The sequence below is a fragment of the Chroicocephalus ridibundus genome, chromosome 10, assembly GCF_963924245.1.
Source record: "Chroicocephalus ridibundus chromosome 10, bChrRid1.1, whole genome shotgun sequence".
NCBI classification, from domain to species: domain Eukaryota; kingdom Metazoa; phylum Chordata; class Aves; order Charadriiformes; family Laridae; genus Chroicocephalus; species Chroicocephalus ridibundus.
Window position 1 is genome coordinate 16135204 of NC_086293.1, and position 21519 is coordinate 16156722.

Below are 21519 nucleotides of genomic sequence, written 5' to 3' on the forward strand. Positions count from 1 at the left end.
TAAAATCCTTCATTCTGCCTAGAGTTTAGCTACAGGTTATGTTTAAAGTGTTTGTTGAAGCTGAAAGTGGTTACACTGGTTGCTTAAAAGAAATAAAAGCAGTGAGTCGAGACAGCAAGATAGCAGACGAAGAGGCAGCGGGGTTGTAACTGACTTATTTATTGCAGCCTTGAGAGCAAAAAGTATTACAGAGGACAAAATTCCTATAATGTTTATATAAGGCTGTAAGAAATTGATTACAGCTCAGATACGTTTTGTTGCATGCTGCTGGGAGGAATCATAAAAGTAATGCAACAAAGTTTTGAACATTGTGTTACTGCTGGTCCGTTTGAAAGCCTCCTTTGCCACAATGAAAACCTCTGATTTGTTCTTCTTGCCAACTCCAGTTGTGTTCAATTCCAGCTTCTGTGCATTGCTGCTTGCAGGACTCGGGTCTTTCAGGCTGCAGTCCTTCGGGAGTTCATCTATTCTCACTCATATAAAACAAAAAAAGAGCTCAGGATTTTGTAGAAGTGTGTTTCCCCACAGAGGTGTTTTCTTATAGTTGTTATTTGTAAAGCAGGACTTATCCTCTTCTGCCATACTAGGAGCTTTGGAAAAGTGTTTCCTAATGTTCTTCCCAATTTTTCCCACCCAATCCCATGGTCCCACTGAACTGTGCAGCACTTGGTGCACCGGCACATGGTGCCCAGCAGCAGCACAGGGAGGGGGCAGCTTTCCTGCAGCCCTCCTGCCCCAGTGGGACCAAGCCCTGGACTTGCATCACTGGTCCAGGGCACGTTGGATGTCCTCAGCGATGGCTTGGGCCCCTGGCCGCCCCCTTCTTGCATCCTCGGAGCGAGTACAAGTAACAGATCCTGTAAAGAGGCACTTGGTTTTTGGCATTTGAGACATTTTACAGCCAGAAATTCCTCTCTCCTCTGGCTGTCCTCCCACCTGCCCAAGAGAGTATGTAATAAATCTCAATGTCTCTGAGCATCCATAAGCCACCGCTGGGAAATGAAGTTACTTTTACCTGTTTACTCTCTAATGCTCTCTTTCAGTGAATGTGCATTAAATTGTTTTTCAGTTGGATCTTCTCTAAAGCGATAGCATCTTATGTCCCTTCAGGAGCTGCATGCAGCAGTACAATGAAAGCCATAAAAATAAAACACACAGGTTGCTTGTGTCCAGCAAGACTAAAGACTAAAACCTACAATAAAAGAGACACAGGAGTGCTGTCTTCCTGTCTGCCCCCTTGCAAGGTCCCTGGTCCCTCTCTGCAGGGCTGCTGGAAGGGACGGCGGAGCAATTCAGGATGGGGTGCTTGTGGTGATGCTGAGTGATTTGGAGCAGAGACTGCCTAGCAGTTACTCCACCCGGTGTGCACCTGAGAACACGATGCACGTGATGCCTTGTCTTCTTTTTTGTGGGTAACTTGAAGACTGTAGATGCTTGAACGGCATCTTTGTCTTTAAATTGGAGAGGCATGAACTTGATGGATGGGCCTCTTGGTGGATAAGGAATTGGCTGAGGGTGGTGAGACACTGGCCCAGGTTGCCCGGAGAAGCTCTGGATGTCCCATCCCTGGAGGTGTTCAAGGCCAGGCTGGATGGGGCTTTGAGCAACCTGGTGTAGTGGGAGGTGTTCCTCCCACGGCAGGGGGTGGCAACTAGATGATCTTCAAGGTGATCTACAATGATTCTATGCTCATATAGCCTTTGCATGCCAAAGATTTGTTTGCAGAAGAGACATGGTGGTTTAAGAGGTTATGAAGCCCATCTGCTGTTTGCTAGTGCTGTTTCAAATGAGGAGAGTGTGTGTGCGTGTGGGTGGGTGCTGACAGACTGCCTCAGCACAGGTAAAACAGGTTTGGTCCAAACTGTTAGTCAGCAGTTGAGTTCATGAGTTGCTGCAGCTGTTTTTAGCACACATTCTTACCTTACTTCAAGGAGAAGTCCAGTAAGCTGGACACAGGATTGCAATAAAAGCGACTCTAAAATTATTAACCTGCTAATTTTAAGCCATTGCGTTACTCTGTCCCTTGGATCAATGAAAGCAGCGCTTGCCACTTACTTCCTAGCACGTGTTTCTGACAAGAGCAATGGAGAGAAGGGATTTTAATTGCCATTTCTAGTTTCACTGATGATAGAGAATGGAGGGAGTCTGGATCTGACATTCTCAGAGCAATCATCCCACCAGATCTCACAGAAAGTGATAGCAGAGAGCAAAGTGCCGAATCCCATTCAGTCAGTTCCCACCAAGAAGGAAAATCAATGGAAGCACATCTAAAATAGCGGCGACCGGGGAGAGCAGGCAAAATAATACAGCACTTGGATCAAAGGACTCAATTCTATTTGTTTTGACGTTAAGTGAATGGGGTTGAATGGGAATGTGTGCGCTGTTGGGTTCAACACAGCTGGCATTTTGTGGTGTAGTTTTATGTGAAAGTGAGGTGCAGTCTTAGGTTGCAGGACCTTGAATATGAAGATAATTTATTTGAAACTTCTCGAACAGTAAAAGGGTGGTGCTGTGGAAGGACTGAGAATTAAACAAAATGGTGACTGTAAAGTTGGATTTCTGAGTTAGAGTCTTGACATTTGTTGTTATGATGTTGTTGTTGTTATTATTCTACCGCTAAGTGATGAGTATCTTTGAGACTTCACTGGCTGTATAGAGAACTGCAAGATGTTCAGTACATTTGATACTGCCTATGTACAAGATCCAACCATGTATTTGAGTGCCTGGCACCTCTAGTAAACATCTTGATTCACGTAATGTAAGCTTAGGACAACAAAATTAGAATCAGATGCTCTTTTTTTTTTTTTTTTGTGTTTTGTTTTCCTTCCCTGTTTCAGTCCTAACCCAAATGGTTTACTGTGGAATACAGCTGAATTGCTTGCTTTATCTCATGAAACAAATACGCCTTTGTTCCTCTTTTGGACTGAAGTTTTCCTTAACTCTGTGTTGTGACTTAGCTATACTCTACCTTCTCTCGTGATCTTTTTGATTTCTCTGAGAGCGCGTGCAGTTATAACGGTCTCGGGTTCCGCCTTCACGAGTAGCTGTGAGAGTTGTTCTTTCCATGCCACAAAGAGCTGCTGCATAGGCAGTGGAGATATACTGATAAATCGTTGCTTTTGTGTTGGGTTTTTTGTTTTGTTTTGATACAGTATGTATCATTTCCCATTTGAAACTGCTTTTATTGTATCGTTGGAAAAACCCTCTTACTTGGCATTGGCAAAGGAAGCAGAGTTTAAAAGGAAAGAAAAAAAACTCCAACGCTTCATCTGCAGCATTTCATTTAATAAGCAGTATTTTGGGGTTCCTTTTGTTACGTGCTACCTTTTGAACTCTGTAAACCAGCATGCAGATCTAATTCACAATAGCGTCACTGTGTTAAGCTGCACAAGTAAACACTTTAAATGGGAGGAAGCACCTGCGTATCGCTATTGTCTCTCCTCTTCCATTAGCAAAACTCTCTGGGCTGGCCCCGCTCAAGCCAAACCTTCCAGTAAGTGGAAATCCTCAGGCAGCAGTGGGCAGAGAGCAAAGCTCGCTGCTTTCGGGCTGGAGGAGTGGGTGCGCGTTGAAGGACAGCCGGTCATGGAGGGGAGCCTGGGTGTGCGTGTAGGCACCCGCACACGAGTGGGCTACCAAGGGCTTGCGCACCTCCTCGGCTTGGGCCACGGAAAAGCGGGTTGTCAGGATTACGGAAGTCGGCAAGGTAGGTTCACGCAAGGCTTGCTGTACCTGAAGCTGTTGGTGGGGCTGGGGAAGCTGATGAACCCTGAGGGCCGCGGTGCTCTCAAGGTACATAATGCTCTGAACTTAGTGCTCTTGTCCCGCTCGTTGCGTTTGCGTAAGCAGATGCTTGACTCAGTTGCTTTCCTGCTGACTTTGTACATGCTTTGTGGACCAGCAGCGTTCCCTGGTAAGGAACTGGTTAAGGCGTCATGCTTATAGATTCAACCTGTAAGAAGTTTACAAGACAAGCTTTAAATCTGGAAAAGCTGGCTTGTAGAGAAGAGCCTTAATGGCTAAAATCTCTTTAGTTTACCCAAGACGGGTCAGGAGGTGACTTATCGTGATCTAAAAGTATCCACAAACAGAAGATCTTTGCTGGTGGAGAACTTGTTTTGATCTAGCAAATAAACACGTAAAAAAGGTCAGCGACTTGAAGCTGAATTTGGATAAATTCAACTTAGGAAATACTAGGATGAATTTTCTGTCTCCAGTGCTGTGTTAATACTGTGGCCTGCCTAATGAGGAGTTGTGGGCAGTGTAGAAATCACTGGATAAAGTGCTTAGTGTTGTATAGGAGATCTTGTTAGAGTAGTGTCACTTTTGGATTTCTGGGTTTGCAATCTCTACATGTTAGAGGCATGTGGTGGTGGTGAGTTGGAGCTACATCTCAACTTATTCAGTGTTCATTTCTTGGAGTTTGAAATACCTTTGGTAAGATGCTAGTAATTATTTTATTAATCCTTCTAACATCAGTTTCCATTTAGGAGAAATTGTCTTTGTGCCCTCTAGTGGAAAAACTATTTATTTAAAGGCTTCCAAATTGGGGGAACTTCTTGCAAAGAAAGTGGAATGTGTGAGAAAGGCCACAGAGGAGCAGAGCAAGGCCGGGGAGATGAGGGGTTGCAAGAGGCGGACGTGCTCTGTGCTTCCTCTGCTTCGGTGCTCTCAAAAGTGTAGTGCTAATTACATACACAGACGTGTAGCTTTTTCAAAAGGGGAGGTAAGGGAACGTGAATAGAGAAAGAAGAGATTATCCACTGCTCGCATCAGCTGGGTTTGGTGAAATTATTCTAGATGACTTGGGGAAAACCTGGTCTCGGCAAGAACCATTGGTGATTGCTGTCGATGTTCCCCGGGGATGTGGTGGGGAGGGAAGGGGAGCAGAGCAAAGCCCACTCTGGACCTTCAATGGGAGGTGAAGGGAAGACACAGAAAATGAAGGATCAGGGAATCTGACCCTGATTGCTTAAAAAAGTCCCAGAGCAGAGAGGAGGAGGAGGATGGGGTCTAAAAGAAGAGCTAACTTAAAAAGAAAAAAAAATATAGGCAAATCTGTCCAACTTCCCTCTTTAATGGGATAACCCGTTAGTGCATGAGAGAGGCTACTGGTGTGACTAAGGCTTAGGAGCAGAATTTCAGATCATCTTGGTGAACAGCAAAAACAGCAGCACCAACATGACGAGGTACAGGGAAGAGGAGGGGGCGGTGGTGGCTCTGGAGGGAGCAGGAGGTGACTGAGGAGAAGGAGCAGCCGCGGTGCAGGTGGTCCGTGGTGGTGGTGACTGTTGCGGATGGCAACAAACAAGTCAACAGCATCCTGAGGTTTGGGGAAAGGAGTCAAATCTCTCATTACAGAAGCGATGTGCGTTGAAACAAGGCTGATAATTGCTTCCCGCTGCAGTGACGGGTGCGGGGCGGTGCGAGGCAGGAGGGAACCGGTCACGCTTGCAAGTCTGGAGATGAACCGCGCAGATGGGAGGCTTGGCAAATGGGGCCAGAGAGGGAAAGCTGAAGGAATTGTATTTGGAAATAGAAGCCTGAGTGCAGGCAATACATTTTCTGACGCGTAAAAGGTTTCTGTAAAAAGGATGATGATCGGCTTTTAGCACCCACCGGGGAGAAATGCCTTGATTTGCCTGAAAAAAATATTCAAGGTGCATATTAGGGGAGAGTTTCTCACTAGGAGGGTAATGAAGCAATAGCAAAAGAAATTGTGAATCTGCTTCACTGGAGGATTTGCAGAGCAGTTAAACTGGTGCCTCTTGCTGATGTGTGATTTCTCCCCCCACTCTGTTGCCTTCTGTCCACCCACCCACCACGCAGGCTCTATTTTACTCATTAACCCGCCGAGTTGGACTTCTTGTTTCTGTTGTTAGAGGTGCTTTCAGGGTCCGGGGGTCAAAACCAGTAGCGGTGTTGTAGGCTGTTACATGGCTTTGGGATATAAATTCTGCTCTCAGTGCAGTCATGAAAACTTCAAGCACTGATGTAGATCACAAGAAATTGCTGCTGTCCTAATTTTTCCTTCCTTCTCCGCTTATTTCTGGAGCTGCTCATTTGGGATGTTATGAGAGCAACAGATGTGAATGTGATGGAGTCCCCACACCCCTCTCCCGTCACTGCCATCCTCCCTTTCGTTGTGCTGGACTGTCATTCTTGTTTATTTTGGTTTGAATTATAATTGCAAAAACTGTTACAGCGCTGTTTATTTGCTGTGTGTCATGAGTCACTGTTTGTATTTGCTGCTGTTTGCATTGCCTCTCCTCTCCCTCTGTCTCCCTCGCAGCCACAGCTCTCCTCCGCGTGTCTCGGAGCCACTCCTGCTGTTCTGAGTCTGTGATGCCCTGCGCTCCTGTGAGTGCAGGGAAAAGCGAGCTGGCAGTGAACATCCAGAATTAGGCTTTTTTTCTTTTTTTTCTTTTTTTTTTTTCCTTTTTCTTTTTTCTCCTCCTTCTCCTGGTATTTTGTAAGGGTCCTTGTTTGAATGGAAAGATTCCTTGGAGACTCCTTCCCTGAGATCTTGGTGCTTAATTAGTCTCTATCTTATTCCTGACAGGCAGTGAGATCAATACTGCTTTTTCTGGCTTGCGAATTTCAGGGAAGGGAGGCAAAGCATGTTAAAAGGACCGTGTTTGAAGTTACTGAGATGCCCATGGACAATTCCATCATCTGCTGTCACACTGGCAGGTGTAAATCCCTTCGTGTGCATTGTCACTGGGGTGAAGAGTCGGGCATCCTGCATGAGACCATGATGCGGGAAGGATTTTGAGAGGCTTTGCTCTCACCATTTCAGCACAGCAGCAAGTTGCTTTTCTTTGCCATGCCTCAGTTTTTGCTGGTATGTAGAGTAGGGATAAAGTCGTACCATCCAGGCCCAGCTCCCCCCGCCACAGCTCCAGCCACTGCCCCTGGGTGTTGAAGCGCTTCCACCATCACTTGCTAGGTTTATTTTTGTTCCAGGATAATGTTTTGCGATGCATCAAAGCTTTGCATGGCGAGATTGGTCAAGCAACCAATGCCTTTTTGTATCAGTCATGTTGTTCAAATGCGACACATCTCTGCCAAATGGCACACGGCAAGGTGTAAGGACCATGACCTTGGTGGCCAGCAGCCCAGTGCAAAGGGTGGCCATCGCAACCAGCTTTCCCCAGGGCTGCCCAAGAGAGACTGACTTGTGCCTCAGCTTCCCTGCCGAAGGAAAGGGGTTGGTGATTCTTACAGAGGACTCAGAGCTCTGTGGGTTAGAAATGCTGGGTAAGAGCTTGTTCTCAGATGGAACAGGGATTTCTCCTGGTTCTCTAAATTAAGAGGCTAAATTAAGAACACAGTTCTTCCTCCCAAGCCATTTTAGGAGGCTAAATGGTCTCAGAAGGTTTGCTTTGAAGCTTACAAGCTTGGTCTCTACTGCTCACACGACCAGCGCAATTTTGATCCCAGGCAAAGGCAAATACCCAGATGCTCTGGGTTGGGGTGTCTGACCACAAGGCTGCAGCATGGCCCCAGTTGCAAGGAGCTGCTGGTCTATCGGGAATCGGGGCTGACCAAATTGGCCTTTGGCAGGGGCTGTGGGTGCTCTGGGTGGATGGGGAAGGGGCTCTCCCGGTTCTCGTGGCCTTGGGCGATCCTTTGTGCCTCCCTTCCTTGCTCCTGGCAAAGCGCCATCATTATTACCCAAGAAAATCATACAGCTCCTTGACTTCGAAATCTGAAAAGTAACATCTTGCAAGTCGCTCCGTGTATTTATCAAGGAGAAACAGGCAATTTATTTGTGTCAGCTTAATAGAGCTTCAGCTTACAGAGCTCCGTGTGGGAGAATTAACGATGGGTCCCGAGTCTGTCTCGGGTCCTCCACCATTTTGGCAAATGTTTGATTGTGAATCCACTGTAAAACAGCTCCGAGCTTCTCATGCCTGAATTAGCAGCCTTGATAGAGAGCAGGCAGGCTTTCAGGTATAAAATGTCCATTTTGACTCTTTAAGAGTTCTGGAGTGGCCCATGGAGTGTAAATTTTTTTATTCTATTTGTAATGGAAAACCTTTTAATTATCTCCAATTTATAAATCCCTAGTTTGGTACTTGAGTGCCTGTAAGAAAATGCTCATCTTTTAGTGGATAGTAATCAGTGTCAGAGGAAACGGGGAATAAATGGCGTGTTTTAAATGGTGTCAGTTCCAAGAACTGGAATGTATAATTTAAGTCACTTATATTTAATCATCCTTTAAACACTGAATTTCAGCCTCTGCTGCTTGACTCGCAGGAAGCTGGCAGCTTTTTAATGCCACTATGGTAACACTTGAAACTTCCTTGAGTTGCTGTACGCTCCGATGTGGCTCTTCACGGCGTGGGGTGATGCTGCATCTGCAGCCGAGTGTCTGAGCCCGGCGCAGGGGTTGTGCTCTGCTTCGCCTCCCTGCAGCCCCGGTTTTGGAAGTCTCAATTCTTTTACCTTATTACGGAGCCGTAACATCTGCTGTAAATATCGCAGAGACTGTAACAGCTGCTGAGGGTGGGATTATGGATCTGAGGCCCATGTATAACAGCTAAACATATTCTAGCAATACAGCAGGTTGAAAAATAAAGTGGATAAAGCTGTGTGCATCGTGCTCTGGATCCGTGAGGTGGGGATGTTCCTGCTGGAGTGAGCTCATGCCCAGTTCGGACTGGGGACCAGTGCCTGGAAGTGGAAAGCTTGGATTTCCTATGTTTGAGCAAGGAAAAGGTGTGATGCGGGGTGCAGCAGGTCCCGATCCTGCCTCAGGAGCAGAGCAGCCGTGCCCTGGGGTCTTTGCAGGAGCCCACTGGCTGGAACCAAGTGTGTGGGACTGTTGGAGCTCTGCTGGGTGTCTTGGTGACAGGTACACAAGTCACTGCAGTAACAGTGTGCGTGATTTAAATTGCATTTTATAGGAGTGTATGTATGTTTGTGCATATGTATATGCATATGTAAATTCATGGATATATGTATAAAGAATCACAGAATGGTTTGAGTTGGAAGGGACCTTAAAGATCATCCAGTCCCACCCTCTGCCCCGGGCAGGGACACCTCCCACCAGCCCACGTTGCTCAAAGCCCATCCAACCTGGCCTTGAACACCTCCAGGGACGGGGCAGCCACAGCTGCTCTGGGCAGCGTCTTCCAGTGTCTCACCACCCTCACAGTAAAGAGTAAAGAAGACTAAGCAGATGAGAAGTCCTGTGTGTGTTCAGGATCCTGTGGGATTCTGGTCCCTGGCTGCCGCCCCTCCACCCACTCCCTCTTCCCTGCCCCGGTGGGCACCCTGACTGTGGGTGAAATAATTTAATGCAATTCTTGCTCTTGGCCATTGGTTGATGGCGTTAGTGGAGGGAGTGGAATTTCATCCATAAAAAATACAACGGGGCTGCCGGGGAGTGAGCCCCAGCAGAAGGGGTTAGCAGCAAAGGGAACCCATGCACTCTCTGTATAATGCAGAAGTAGGTCTCCTTTATTTGAAATTGCACATTGAGACGGCATTATAAGAGACTGTTTGCCTACATGAGAAATAGGTAGTTTTTGTTGTGGCTGGCAGGCAAATTATATAGTCTTAAATTAGAAGCTGCCACTTCTATTTGGAATAAAACTTGCTTTTCTGTATATGCATGAGAATATTAGCGTTTCAAGCCTGCTGAGCTCTACTGAATGTGCACTGGATTTGCAAAGGAGCCCATTAGTGCTCGTGGAGGTTAAGAGCAAGGAGGGGGCAGCGTGGAGGAACGTCTTAATGAGACAGGGTGAAGAGTTGACGCGAGGACACGGAACGCTTGGAGCCACCTTCTGCTGTGGGAAGAATCCGACTGTCACTGGAGAAGCGGCAAACTCGGGCAGCTCAGCGGTCCTGTGTCCATGAGGAGGAGGCGGCGGTGGTTTCCAAACCCCATCTCCGAGACTCTCCTGCAGCGTTGGAGGTGGCTCGAATGTGGATCAGGAGATGATGGAGGAGCTTTGTTCCTTTCCTGCTCGCAGCCACAAAGTGAACGGGATGCAGAGGAGAAAAGAGCACCCGTTGGCCTCATTTCCCCGGGGCTGAGGGGGGGGTCCCAGGTCAAGCCGGGCAGGAGGGTGGCAAGTTCAGCCTGAGCTGTGTCCTCCTGCGGGACAGCCCTAGAAATGGGTGTGGGAGAACAGCAAACACAGAGGCTCAGCAGCAGCCGGTGGTGTGAGCTGGCCTGGGGCTGTCCTTCGCCACCTCCTCAGCATCAAGGCTGATGGGTCACGGCTGCGCTGCCCCGACGTGAGCTGAGCTGGAGGGGCCCGCTGGGGGTGTCATGGCTAAATGGCGCAGGGGTTCATTTTTTATTATTATTTCTTAATTTTTACAAGTATTTCAGTTCCTGAGGTGGCTCAGAGTTGGCAGGCACCAGCAGGCAACGCTGCGTTGGCTTTCAGTGGGAGTTTCACCTCGAAAATTGAGGGATCGGGCCTGGAAGCCCAATGGAAATATTGGGGCTTGAGGGAGAAGATCTTACAGCGGGTCCTGTAAAATGGGCCCTTCCGCCTGGGCATTTACAGCTCTCCAGATTGTGTTTAATGTTTTATTTTGTTATTTTCAAGACAGAGCACTGTGTAGCGACAGGAAGAACTGAAGGAATAATTGGGTATTTATTCTGTGCTTGTCACCTTGTTTCATATTGTTGCAGTAATGGCAGAGAGCTCATCATTTCCTTGAATTTATTCACTGCTCAGGATTACTCACAGCATAAATTTCTGGGGGAAAAAAAACCCACAAGCCCACCAGCAACTCTAGATGTTCGTGTAAGTTGTGAGATGAGCTCAAAAAACCCCCACCTTTAGCTTATTTAGTGCCCTTCCTTCCCCCCCCCCCCCCCCCCCCCCCCCCAAGATTTAAAGAAATGTTAGCTGTGGAAGGATCTTTTAGCTCTAGAATTTTTCCAGTTTTGTAATGTAAAGGTTCACTTTTTTTTGTTCCCTGGGCAAAAATGATGATCTAAAAGCCTTTCACTTAATAAAAGTGGATATTTCTACTTTATCGCATGACTCCAGGAGCTGAGTTTTTTTAGAAAACCATCAGATATGTGTGAAAACCATCAGTCTTGGCAGCACTGAAGTCGTTAAGGAGAAGTTCAGTGCTGTATTTGCTCAGAACTGAGCGTATCAGGACTGGGTAGGTTGCTGCAGTCTGGCGTGCTGAGCAGCACGACTTTTTTAAAGCTCCTAGTACAAGTGCATACGATTATATTTTGAAGTTTTTATTTTCTGCCACACTTGACAAAACTTTATTCACTGTAAGGATGGACTTTTTAAAGGCAAGATCCTGGAGAACTTATATTAGCTTCTTTGGGGAAACATGGCTGTTGGTCTTTGCCAGGCTGTTGATGTCAACGCTGTAAAGGCAGGTAGCTAGAGATGCACTGTGCACCTTTTGGGGTACCTGGAGGTTCCCCATTTCCCTGTCTCAGGTGACATGTGCCTAGCTCTGGGTGGCCTCATGTCATCGCAGCTTGGACTGCCCTGTTGGGTGGCGCTGAGCTGTGCTGCAGTCCCAACTTTGTGGGGCTGCCTTGGGGCAGCACCAGGTCAGGAGGTGAAGTAACAGATGGGGTGGTGACACATGATGCAGATGTGGCCAGATCCAGGATGGCGGGGGCATGTTGGTAACGATTTATGCCTTTGTTCAGTAAGAAACATAGGGGATGGGGTAGACTGGGGGTACTTAGGGGCAGGCATAATGGGACTGATAAGGTTTGATTTACTTTGAGAAGGTTGGTGGTCTCTTGGGATTATAAATTTTAGCAAAAGAACCAAACTGCTGATGACAAAAAAAACAAGCAAGCAGAAGAAAAACAAAAAGATCCCCAAAACCTTGACGTGGCCAAAGTTTTCTCTCAATGTAACCTGTCTCCATCCCATATGGGAATTGCTATACTCTGATAAAGCTTCTTTTACAGATTGCAGAGTCGGAAGGGCCCTTCCCCAACATTGGACACTTTATTTATTGTGTATGTTCTTCCTTTCACTGATTGGAATATATCGTATCTGTCTGGTTTGAAAATTTAGAACATGAACAATCCGTGTTATCCTTTCCATCCAGTATGGACTAGCAGGAGTCCAAAGCCATTCTGGTAGAGACTGGCATGTCCTCTCGCACTACTTTGTTGGACCTTTGTAAGGATGACTCGATTTCAATTTGAAATGTCTTTGAATTTCATGTTTTTTGAGAGCTGGCCATCGACGCCTCTCTGCTGCCTGGTCCCACCAGATCCTCCATCCCCAACATCTCTGCCCAGCAGTGCCCCATGGTGACAGTGACCCTGGCCCCTGGGAGAGGTGTGTGGCTCCTGCTCAGGGCTAACCCTCACCTCCACCGCTCAGCTCCATCAGCCTCCAGGCCAACCTGCTGTTGCTTCTTTAGGTAGTTTAACCTGTGCTATATTTCAAAGTAAAATGAACCAGCCCAATGTCACAGCCCTTGTGAGCACCAGGGGAAACCTGAAGAAAGGAGAGGGCAGGATCACACCTGTGTTACCTGTGTTTGTGCTGAGGGCTTCTGCCTGGGCTCCTGAGGTCGGGCTACTGGTAACACTGGTCTTCAGTTGTCTACCTTCAGTGTGACTGGGCTGTTTCTATACCCCCTGAGTCCCAACTCAATTAAAAGAGCGTATTAGCAGATCGGGCAGACCTGGGGAAATGGCATTATTTACAAGGCAGATATGCTAAAAGCGGATATTACTGTAGCGGGACTTGCAAGTCAGTGTGCCAGCTCTGCCCCAGCCGGCCGGTGGGGATGCCAGCCGCCACATGGGCACCCACCGGAGCCTTGGTCCCTGTTCCAGCCGTCTAGCCAGACTGGCACCGGTGTCTGGCATAAATAGTATGTTTGTAAGAAGTCATCTGATTTAGGATTTTCACCTGAGGTGTGACATGGACACGTCGTGAGGATCGTGCTGTGAAATGGGCAGAGCAAGCCCTCCAACTGGGAGAGCGGTGGCCACCCAGCCAAGCGTGGGTTTTCATGCTGGAGCACAGGCGACATAAGGAAGCTATATGGAAATTGGAGCAGATTCTCGTGCAAGATTTCTGGCAACCTTCGACTCTGGGGAAGCAGTAGTCCCTGGACCAAATGTGCGCTTACAGCTGCGGGAAAGCAGCCTGCCGTTTCCATCCTTCTGCCCATTTCCCTTTCCGATCTATAAGCTTTCATGTCTCAGCTCCAGCAGGTCTGATTATATTGCCGGCACTGTTTGGATACCGGAGGAGGCTTTTTTTGACAGTCATGTGGGAGCTGTTCCTTATTTGCTTGAATTCTGGGTTTACAGTGATGCAAACAACGTGATACTATTTAGCAGCTATAATAGAGGTCAAAGCCCTGTTGTCTTAGGTATTGTAAAAATGCCTTGTAAAAGGCTGTACATTACCCAAATGTGCTACAGGCAAGGCGAACAAAAGAAGGAATAAGCCAGGCCTTCACAGCTGCTCCTTTATAGATGGGAAACTGAGGCACATGTAAACATGCAGGTGTGTTTTGACAGCACCTGAAGTGGGACCCACGTCTCCTCTGTTTTCCTCCAAAGGACTTTTTGTTTGCGTGGGTTGACTTAGAGTCGGTTGCTAAAACAGGCTACGGCTAGGTGCAATTTGCTCGCTGCTTTATCCCCTTTTGAGTTGAAATGCTTTGAAACGGATCCAGATAAAGCTCATCCACTGCTGGGACATCTCTAATCTGCTTTCAGGAAAGCTTTTTTTTTTTTTTTTTTTTTCCTCTCCCCCTGAAACCTGGCCGGGGAGGGATGGGAGCATGCTCAGTGTCCCGCGCCCAGGTATGAAGCAGAGGAGCTCCTGCGATCACACCCTCTGCCAGCGGCTTCTCCCTGGCCGGGGATCCCAAACTGGAGTGAGTGAGAGAAGGAGGTAAGGAGGGCTGAGCACGGGCTTCCACAGCGTAAGTGAATCCTGGGGCAGGTTTTTTTTTCCCCCCCCTAAGACGCAAGGAAGAGGCTTGAGTAAGAGTTGAATGAGCCTGAGAGGAGTTTCTCAAGGAGCACCCCTCAGGCGGCTGCTTGCTGTGGCGGCTCTTTGTTTGCTCCCTCTCCCGAGCCCATCCTTCGGAGCCATCTTGAGAGCTCGGGTTCATTTGGTTTCTTTCTAATTAAGTTCCTGGTCCGCTGGCTGTCAGGGCAGGGTTGCCCATCAGTCAGCCCGGCTTGCGGTGCATGTCTGTGTGCTCGGTGCCAGTGTCAGCTTTGGCTCCAGCTTGTATTTTTGGAAATTAGGTTTAAAAGCTGCAAGTTTTACCAAGAAAAGTAATATTTTTCTTTTTTTTTTCTCTCTCTCTTTTCTTTTTTTTTTTTCTTTTTTTTTTTTTTTTTTAAATCCTCTTCAATTTCTTGCTTGTCTGCAAACAGTACAATTCTTACCTGGTTGTTGTTAGGTGGCTGCCAGGAAGGGCGGTGCTATCGCCCTCTCCCCATCTAGCTAAGAAGTTGTGTGTGTTCTTTGCTGCATTGAAATCCTGAATATTTATGTTACGGTCCTGTTTCCTTGCCATAATCTCTACTTAGAGATCATTGTGGTTATAGTTCCTAAACGATTTGAGCTCTAATAAATAGTTCATTCTATTTCACATCAACAAGCCAAAATAATAACTTGATCTTTAAGGATATAAATTCCTTTTATTTCTTAAGGTATTGTTTGCTTTTACTATTAAAGTTGTTTACAAGAAAATGTTTTTAAGCAATATATTGTTCACTTGTGTATTTTGAAAGAATAACAATAAAACATTATTGTGCTCCCGATTTCCCTTTGAAAAGGCAACGTAACCCTCCAAGCAGGGTTCCTTTCCGTGCTGTAATGGTTCCGTGCTCTTTACCATTGTGTTCCTTAAATAAAAAGCACGAGATGATCCTGTTTCACAGAAACCTAACAATTGTTTTTCATAAACAGTGTGTGCTCTGGTATCTGTTGCAAATAACTAGATTCATGTTTATAATTGTATCTTCTTAATGAGTATTCAAGTTGTTGGATACTTCCGTGTTTTTTGGAACTAATTGTACCATGATTTTAAAAAAGCACTTTATGTAATTGAGTCATTAACTTCTGATACAAATGTGATGTAAATGGCGGAAGTCCATATTTGAAGGGCTCTCATGGCACAAGGATCCCAGTAAAGATCGCTCTGGATGCGCATTCAGTGAATTCCCAAACTCCCAGTCTCCTTTTGCTTGTGGCTTGGTGCAGGAGCGGAGGTATGTACCAACCCAGCACTGGGCAGGGCTCGTGAAATTGGGAGGACCTGTGGTTCCTAGAGCTAAGCCTAGGCTTAAATATCTTATTGAACTCAGCCTTAACTTGTTCTCCCTTATTGCCTACACCTGCATGTGCTGGAGGTGGCCCAGAGGCTGTGTGGGGGTGGTTGGGTAGATTTTGTTCTTTGCTTTGAAGGGCAGGTGATAAATGTCAGAGTCCCCCCACCCCCAATCATCTTGTCAGGAAATGCAAACGATTCCCTGGTGACTGATGGGAAAGGAGAAGGTCAGCGCTTAGAGCTCTGACCAGAGCCATGGGAGAGTGCTCCTAAATGCATAGGAAATGTTTGCAAGACCAGCTTGTTGGGGCAATGTGAGTGAAAGCACCCTGCTTCAGGGAGAGGAGAGGAGAGGACATGCCTAGCGGGTGCCACGAGGTGAGCAAGACAGCCAGAGCTGTAAATCCTTCGGAAACAGTTGCAGATGCTGGAAAGTTTGCCATAGGCATTTGAGCTGCAGCGGCGTGGGGTGCTGGGGAGAGGGGTGAGCGATGGATGCTGAGATGGTGTTAGTGCTGCTGCCGCCCTGCCTGCCCCTCGCCTCAGGCAGGAACGCAGCAGGAGAGTTGGTTTTCTCCATCAGACAGAAGGGGCTGATGTATTCTCATGTCCAGGTGTGCTGCTGAGTTTCAGAGGCATTGCCCCATCCTAGAAATACTGACTGGTGTCATTTGCTGCCTGTGCCCTGCCTGCTCTCCCAGCACCATCTGTGTGATAGTCGCTGGGGGGCAAAAGCACCTGAGCTGGGCACAGACTGGTTTCCCTGAGAGGATCCCCAGGCTGGGGTCGGGGTGCTTGGCTGTTCCTCTACTGCTGCAGGGTCGATGTGGCTCTCCTGAATTTTTCTCTGTGCTTGACTGATGGTGGGAGAGAACAAGCACAGCTCAGGGGAAACTTTGGGTTGTCTTGTTCATCCATCCTGGTTATGTCCTTTGTAACACAGATCCTCTCCTTCCTTCCTTTCTTCCTCCCTTGAAGTTACTCTGTTCTACTCTGTTCTACTCTGTTCTACTCTGTTCTACTCTGTTCTACTCTGTTCTACTCTGTTCTACTCTGTTCTACTCTGTTCTACTCTGTTCTACTCTGTTCTACTCTGTTCTACTCTGTTCTACTCAACCCTGCCAGAGCCCAGAGGCTTTACCTTCTCTGTGTAGGATCTTCTGACAGCAAAGCTCCAGGGATGCATCCCAATTGTATAACTCTTGGTAATCTCTCGAGTTTCTGCAAGCAATCTGAAACCTCCCCGCTATGTTTGCGCAGCTCAGCAGAGGTTTTCAGGCTCGGGATGTGGGCTGCCTAGCTCCTTGTAAGAGTCAACCCTGTGCTGTCTACTAGGGAGAGCCTTTGAGAAGAGAAAGCTGCTTTCTCCTGCTGCTTGCTGTATCTCCTGTGGCATTATCCACCTCCAGAACTATTTCTCTGTGAATGAGGTTAATTGTAAAACAAAGCCCAGCTGTAAATGGCCTTCCAAAATTGTGCAGTTTTAGTTATCTGATCTCGCTGTGCCCTTTGTCTCTGGGCTGTTCTGACCTATTCATGTCAAGAGAGCAAAGAATCTGTAAGACTCTGATAAATTTGTACAGCCCCTGCATAGTCTAGGAGAAGGTCTTATTTGATCTGACGTTTACTAATCTGCCAAGACTTTCAGTGATTTGTTTTCATACCGAGTTGAGATTCATATGCCATAGAGAAATGGCTAAACATATTGCACTAGTAACAACAGCAAGTATGAAGCCAAGTATTTGCATTCACGCACTTGAAAATTCCTTCCTGCATGTTTTTTTTTTTAATGGGGATTTATTCCTTTTCCTAATTGTCAGGTTGCTAATTTCATTCACCTGGTGAAGTGCTGGCGGAGTGATTCCTGTGAATTACTGTTTGTTTGGTGTTTGGTTTGGTTTGTTTTGGTTTGAGGCTTTTTGTTTGGTTTAGTCTTGCATTGCATTCATATTTTCCTAAGCCTGCCGCTTTAGCGCGCCAGTTGTAAAAGTGATCCCGAGCATCAGATTGTTTGTCTACCCACCAAGTGACTGGTCAAACGGCAGCTTATATAGTGCATAGATGTTCTCGAGTTTGTGTCCTTAAATGGTTCTCACAATACAATGGGAACATCCTGGATTGCTTATGTATTTTTGGCACTTTGCGAGTAAATTAGTGAAATAGTGAAATTCTCCAATGTATGGGGTTTTGTTTGGGTTTTTTGTTTTGTTTGGTGCTTCCCCCCCCCCCCCCCCCTTCTATTTCTTTGTGTTATTTTAGGATACCCTGCATAGGTAACGCTAGAAATAGTTGGGTTTAGATCTGGAATCTGTATTCAATGAAATCAAGCTAGAAGTTTATGCAAACCCTTAGATTAGAGAAACTTATTATGCAGTTCTAATCGTTATATCTGAAACCCAGAGGGTGTCAATCCCTTTATTGTAAATACTGTTACTTTGCAGAAATCCATAGTGGTGGCATAAACGCAGCACAGGAAAGTTTGTGCACAAAAAAAAATTGGTTGTCCTTTTAAGAAAAGAAAAAACAACCAACCACACCATCTGCAAAACGTCACACTATTAATTTTGATTTCAAGCCTGAAGAGTGATTGTCTGCCATAAAATAAAGCATGGTAGTGGATCAGACAGTAAAGATGCCCATACGTGGGGTACCAAACGAAGGTGCTAACTTGGAGTATCCTATCAGTTAAAGTTTGTTTTGAAGTGAAAAACGTAAGTTTAAAAGTTAAAGTCTGTTTTGAAGCTGAGATCAAGGTTTCCAGGACTGAGTTTCAGGCTTGTGGGCAGGTGCAGCCCAGCTCGGGGGGACCATAGTGCTCGGGACTCCCCCTCTCTGAGACCTCTGCTCTCGCCACACCAGTGGCTTTGCTGCTTCTTCAAGGAACCCCCAAATCAGCACTCGCTGCATGTCCTCATGTCACGTAGATTTCGTTGCCCATTTTCTGTACCTATTTCCTTCCTTGCAAATGCTACAGCTCCTTCCCAGCTGGAGGACAGAAGGGAGCACAGTGGGGGTCTGGAACAGTGGGAATTAGGTGGTGGTGCCTGCGAGGGCACGCTAACCCCTACCATGGGAGGCAGAAACAGCTTTATGTCGCTGTGCTTTCCTAACTCCAGTAACATCTCTGCAGCCCTTTATCTGGGGAAAGGGCTCCAGCCAGCGTAGCCGGCCCTGGGGCCTTGTGGCACCGTCATCTGTGTCCTTGTTTTATTTCCTCAGCTTGTGTTTCATTAACCTTTTACCCCGCTTGCTTTCTGCAGACTAATTTCCAACAGGCACAGGAGCAAGCTCAGCATTTCTGGTCTCCTCTGCACCCTTGTGCGCACCATCAATAGTCTTGACCTTTCCCATGGATGCTCGGCAGCGCTGGTGGAAGTGTCTCTCCCCTGCGTCGTCCTCCTCGCTGGCTGCAGCATCCCTGCCTGGGGTCCAGGGAGGGACGCCCGCTTTAAAGCAGTGCGGAGAGTTTTACAATCTTGTAACCTAACAGCAATCAGGAAGGAGCTCGCTCTTTCTGGAATTAGTAAAACATTAATTGTCTGCCAGTAAACCTGGAGGCGAGCGCAGCTGGCCGTGCGTTTGGTTTCATTTAAAAACTATTTAGGATAAAATCTGTTGACAGCTTAAAGCTGTGTAGCAAACTTTTTTCCCTTTTTTTTTTTTTTTTCATATTCATACCGTGAGTAAGTTGGCAGAAGGTTTGGGATGCTCACCAGCTATATTACTCAGTTTTTGGTATCAGCATATTAACTGCACACTTGGCATTTTACAATTGCAATGACTTTGTATTAAGCAATTCCTTTGATAATAATCAGAGGGAGTCTGGGTTGAGAGAGCATTCGTTGTGCCTGGATCCTTTGTTAGGGTTTAAAAATAATACCAAGTTTTGGAGACAAAGGTTTTTAGAGAGGCCAGCTTGCTTCTCAGAAGGACTTTTAGTAACTAACAGGTTACTCATATCTTTAAAACTGTAGGGAAGCTCTGAGCCACCTCTGAACTGCAGCTCCTGTTGCTCCATTAGGATTTTTGCTATGTATAAATCATTCCTAAAAAAAATAGATAAATTTCTGTTTTCTGTCCTCCCCGGGAAAGATTATCGTCCTTTTTGTCAAATGCTGTGAAGCTGGGTAGGAAAGGTGGCCGTGAGTGGAACTCTCTGCTTTCACCAGTGCTTCTTCTGGCTGATGTCTCAAGTGACAGGGGAGAAGTCTGCATGTTCGTTTTGGGGCACACAGTCTGTCTTTGCCCAAATATTTTGTAATTAGGAGCGTGGCGTCAGCGGGGAGCAGTGCCAAAAGCCGGGGTGTTGGGCAGCCAGGCGGAGCAGACTCTGCAAGACAGGAACCGTCTCACAAAGCCAGTCTTTGGGCGTCAAAGGGGATTCTTTGCTTAATTTCAACTACTGCTGTGGTTTAGGCTCACCAGCCCTGAAACATTTATTCTCCCCTCCTTACCTTCTTTTATTTATTTGTTAATCCTGTCTGTCAGCTTGCACCAATGGGCTGCTTCAGTGTCTGCATGGTTTAAGTCTTTTCTCTCATTTGCAAAAAGTGTGGTTTTTGGTTTCGAATAACCCAAATTTCCAGGTCACCTCCAGCCAGCTGAGGGCTCTCAAATGTATGGTCCAAATCAATGCTGTTAGCTCCCAAACTGTGCCTCGGGAATCATGAAAGGCTCCGTTTCTGGTGTGGTCTCCAAGTCCTAGGTTGGTGCGTTGCTTGCTGTGAACCCCGTGGTGTGGGAGCACTGTGGTGCTGCTGCGTGTCTTGGACATTGGTGCTTCTTGGCCAGGACCTGTGTTGTCTTGTGGCCCACGGCAGGGAGTGGGTGAACTGCAGATGCAAACCAGCACTGTAGTGCTGCGAGGTGGTGCGTGGTCACCTCTGGAGGTCGGACATCTCACCTCCTGCCAGCTCGTCTCAACCTCCTGAGGAATTTGGCTGAGGCTGGTGACAGATGTGGTGTCTGAGACCTCACCCTTTTTAAAAATAAGCCTAGATTGAAGCGTGCGTTACCTTTATTGATCAGTAGAGAATTTTTTAAAATAGTAGGGGCATTTTTTTTTCTTCTTTTTTCTCTCCTCCTCCTCCTCTTTTTTTTTTATTGTTATAAATGACCTAGGCAGTGCACTAGAGGTTGATTCTGAAAGTCTTAAAAATGCTGGCTCAGGCCCAATGATTTTTATTTGCCAAGGTTAAGTATGATGTGTGTTTTATATGCATCAGAAGAAGCTTATACATGCATGGCTTGTTTTATGTCTTCAAATATTTGTCATATGCAGAAAAAATGTACTTGCAACTCTGCTCACTGATATGCTTTGTATGAGAAGACAAACCTGAGAGGTTCTTCCCTTGCTTTTGTCACAGTAAATATTGCCTCATTAGTTCAACTTGATTTGATATGAATCGTTAGACCATAAGCTTGGCAAAACTCATCCCCACTTCACCTGGGCAGCCTGACTGGGCTTTTATGATAAAGCAGAGCTTTTTCAGTGGTTTGAGTCATCTTTGAATCAGGCCTTCCACACAGGAGTTGGTTTGGTGTTTTTTTTTAAAATATATAACATCATATTCTTTAAGGACAACTTTCCCACCTGCACAGTTGCAATATATAGTTTTTGTGAATGTGTGTCTCCTGCTAAATGAGTTTTTCAGTGAAGGAACCTGGAGGCAATTATCCTGCCGTTATCAGAGAGTTTTAACCACTCTCTGGTGCCCCTCAGGTTGCACCATGGACCTGCTTATGTTGAGCAGCGCGGAGAAGTACACGGGGCAGAACGTGCAAATAACCCACTTCTCCAGGGGTTTGCTTAGACATGAAGATGGATGTGAAAGTTCTCCGAGCAGATGAAGATCTGCATCCAGGGCGGTCTTGTTGCCCTGGCAAGAAGGACCCGTTCCTTGTAAAGAGGAGCATGTTAATTGCTTGTGTGTTATTGTCCCAACTGGGAGGCTCTTTTTAAAGGCCAAGAGCATTGTAGGGGGTCTTAATTCTCATGTCCAGGGTAGTGTTGTCCATGGATTTAGCATCTTTGTTAACTGTTTGCTGAACTAATGTGACTTTAATACAGGTTAGTAAAATAGCCTTCTTTCTCAGCCAGCTGACCGGTACATCTGGGCGAGTGACCTGCACTGTGTCCCTATCTCTCTTTCTGGGAGGTCTTTTAAAACATATCTTCCCCATTTTTCTATACAGTAGTACCTTCTTTTATGTCCTTTTTGTTCAAGTGTATAAAAA

At 46.5% G+C, this 21519-nt stretch overlaps 1 protein-coding gene across 21 annotated transcripts in view; it reads left to right on the plus strand.

Annotated features, from left to right (window-relative positions):
• The window catches only part of MAGI1 (membrane associated guanylate kinase, WW and PDZ domain containing 1), a 363811-nt gene that overhangs the window by 47663 nt on the left and 294629 nt on the right, over positions 1-21519 (plus strand). Inside the window, exon 1 of one of the 21 annotated variants that reach the window (XM_063348485.1) lies at positions 3154-3706. The exons of the other annotated variants lie outside the window; for them this stretch is intronic. Coding sequence (XP_063204555.1) covers positions 3154-3706 — 553 coding nt within the window. Of the gene's footprint in view, positions 1-3153; positions 3707-21519 lie in introns of those variants that run through there. 21 annotated transcript variants of the gene reach the window in all.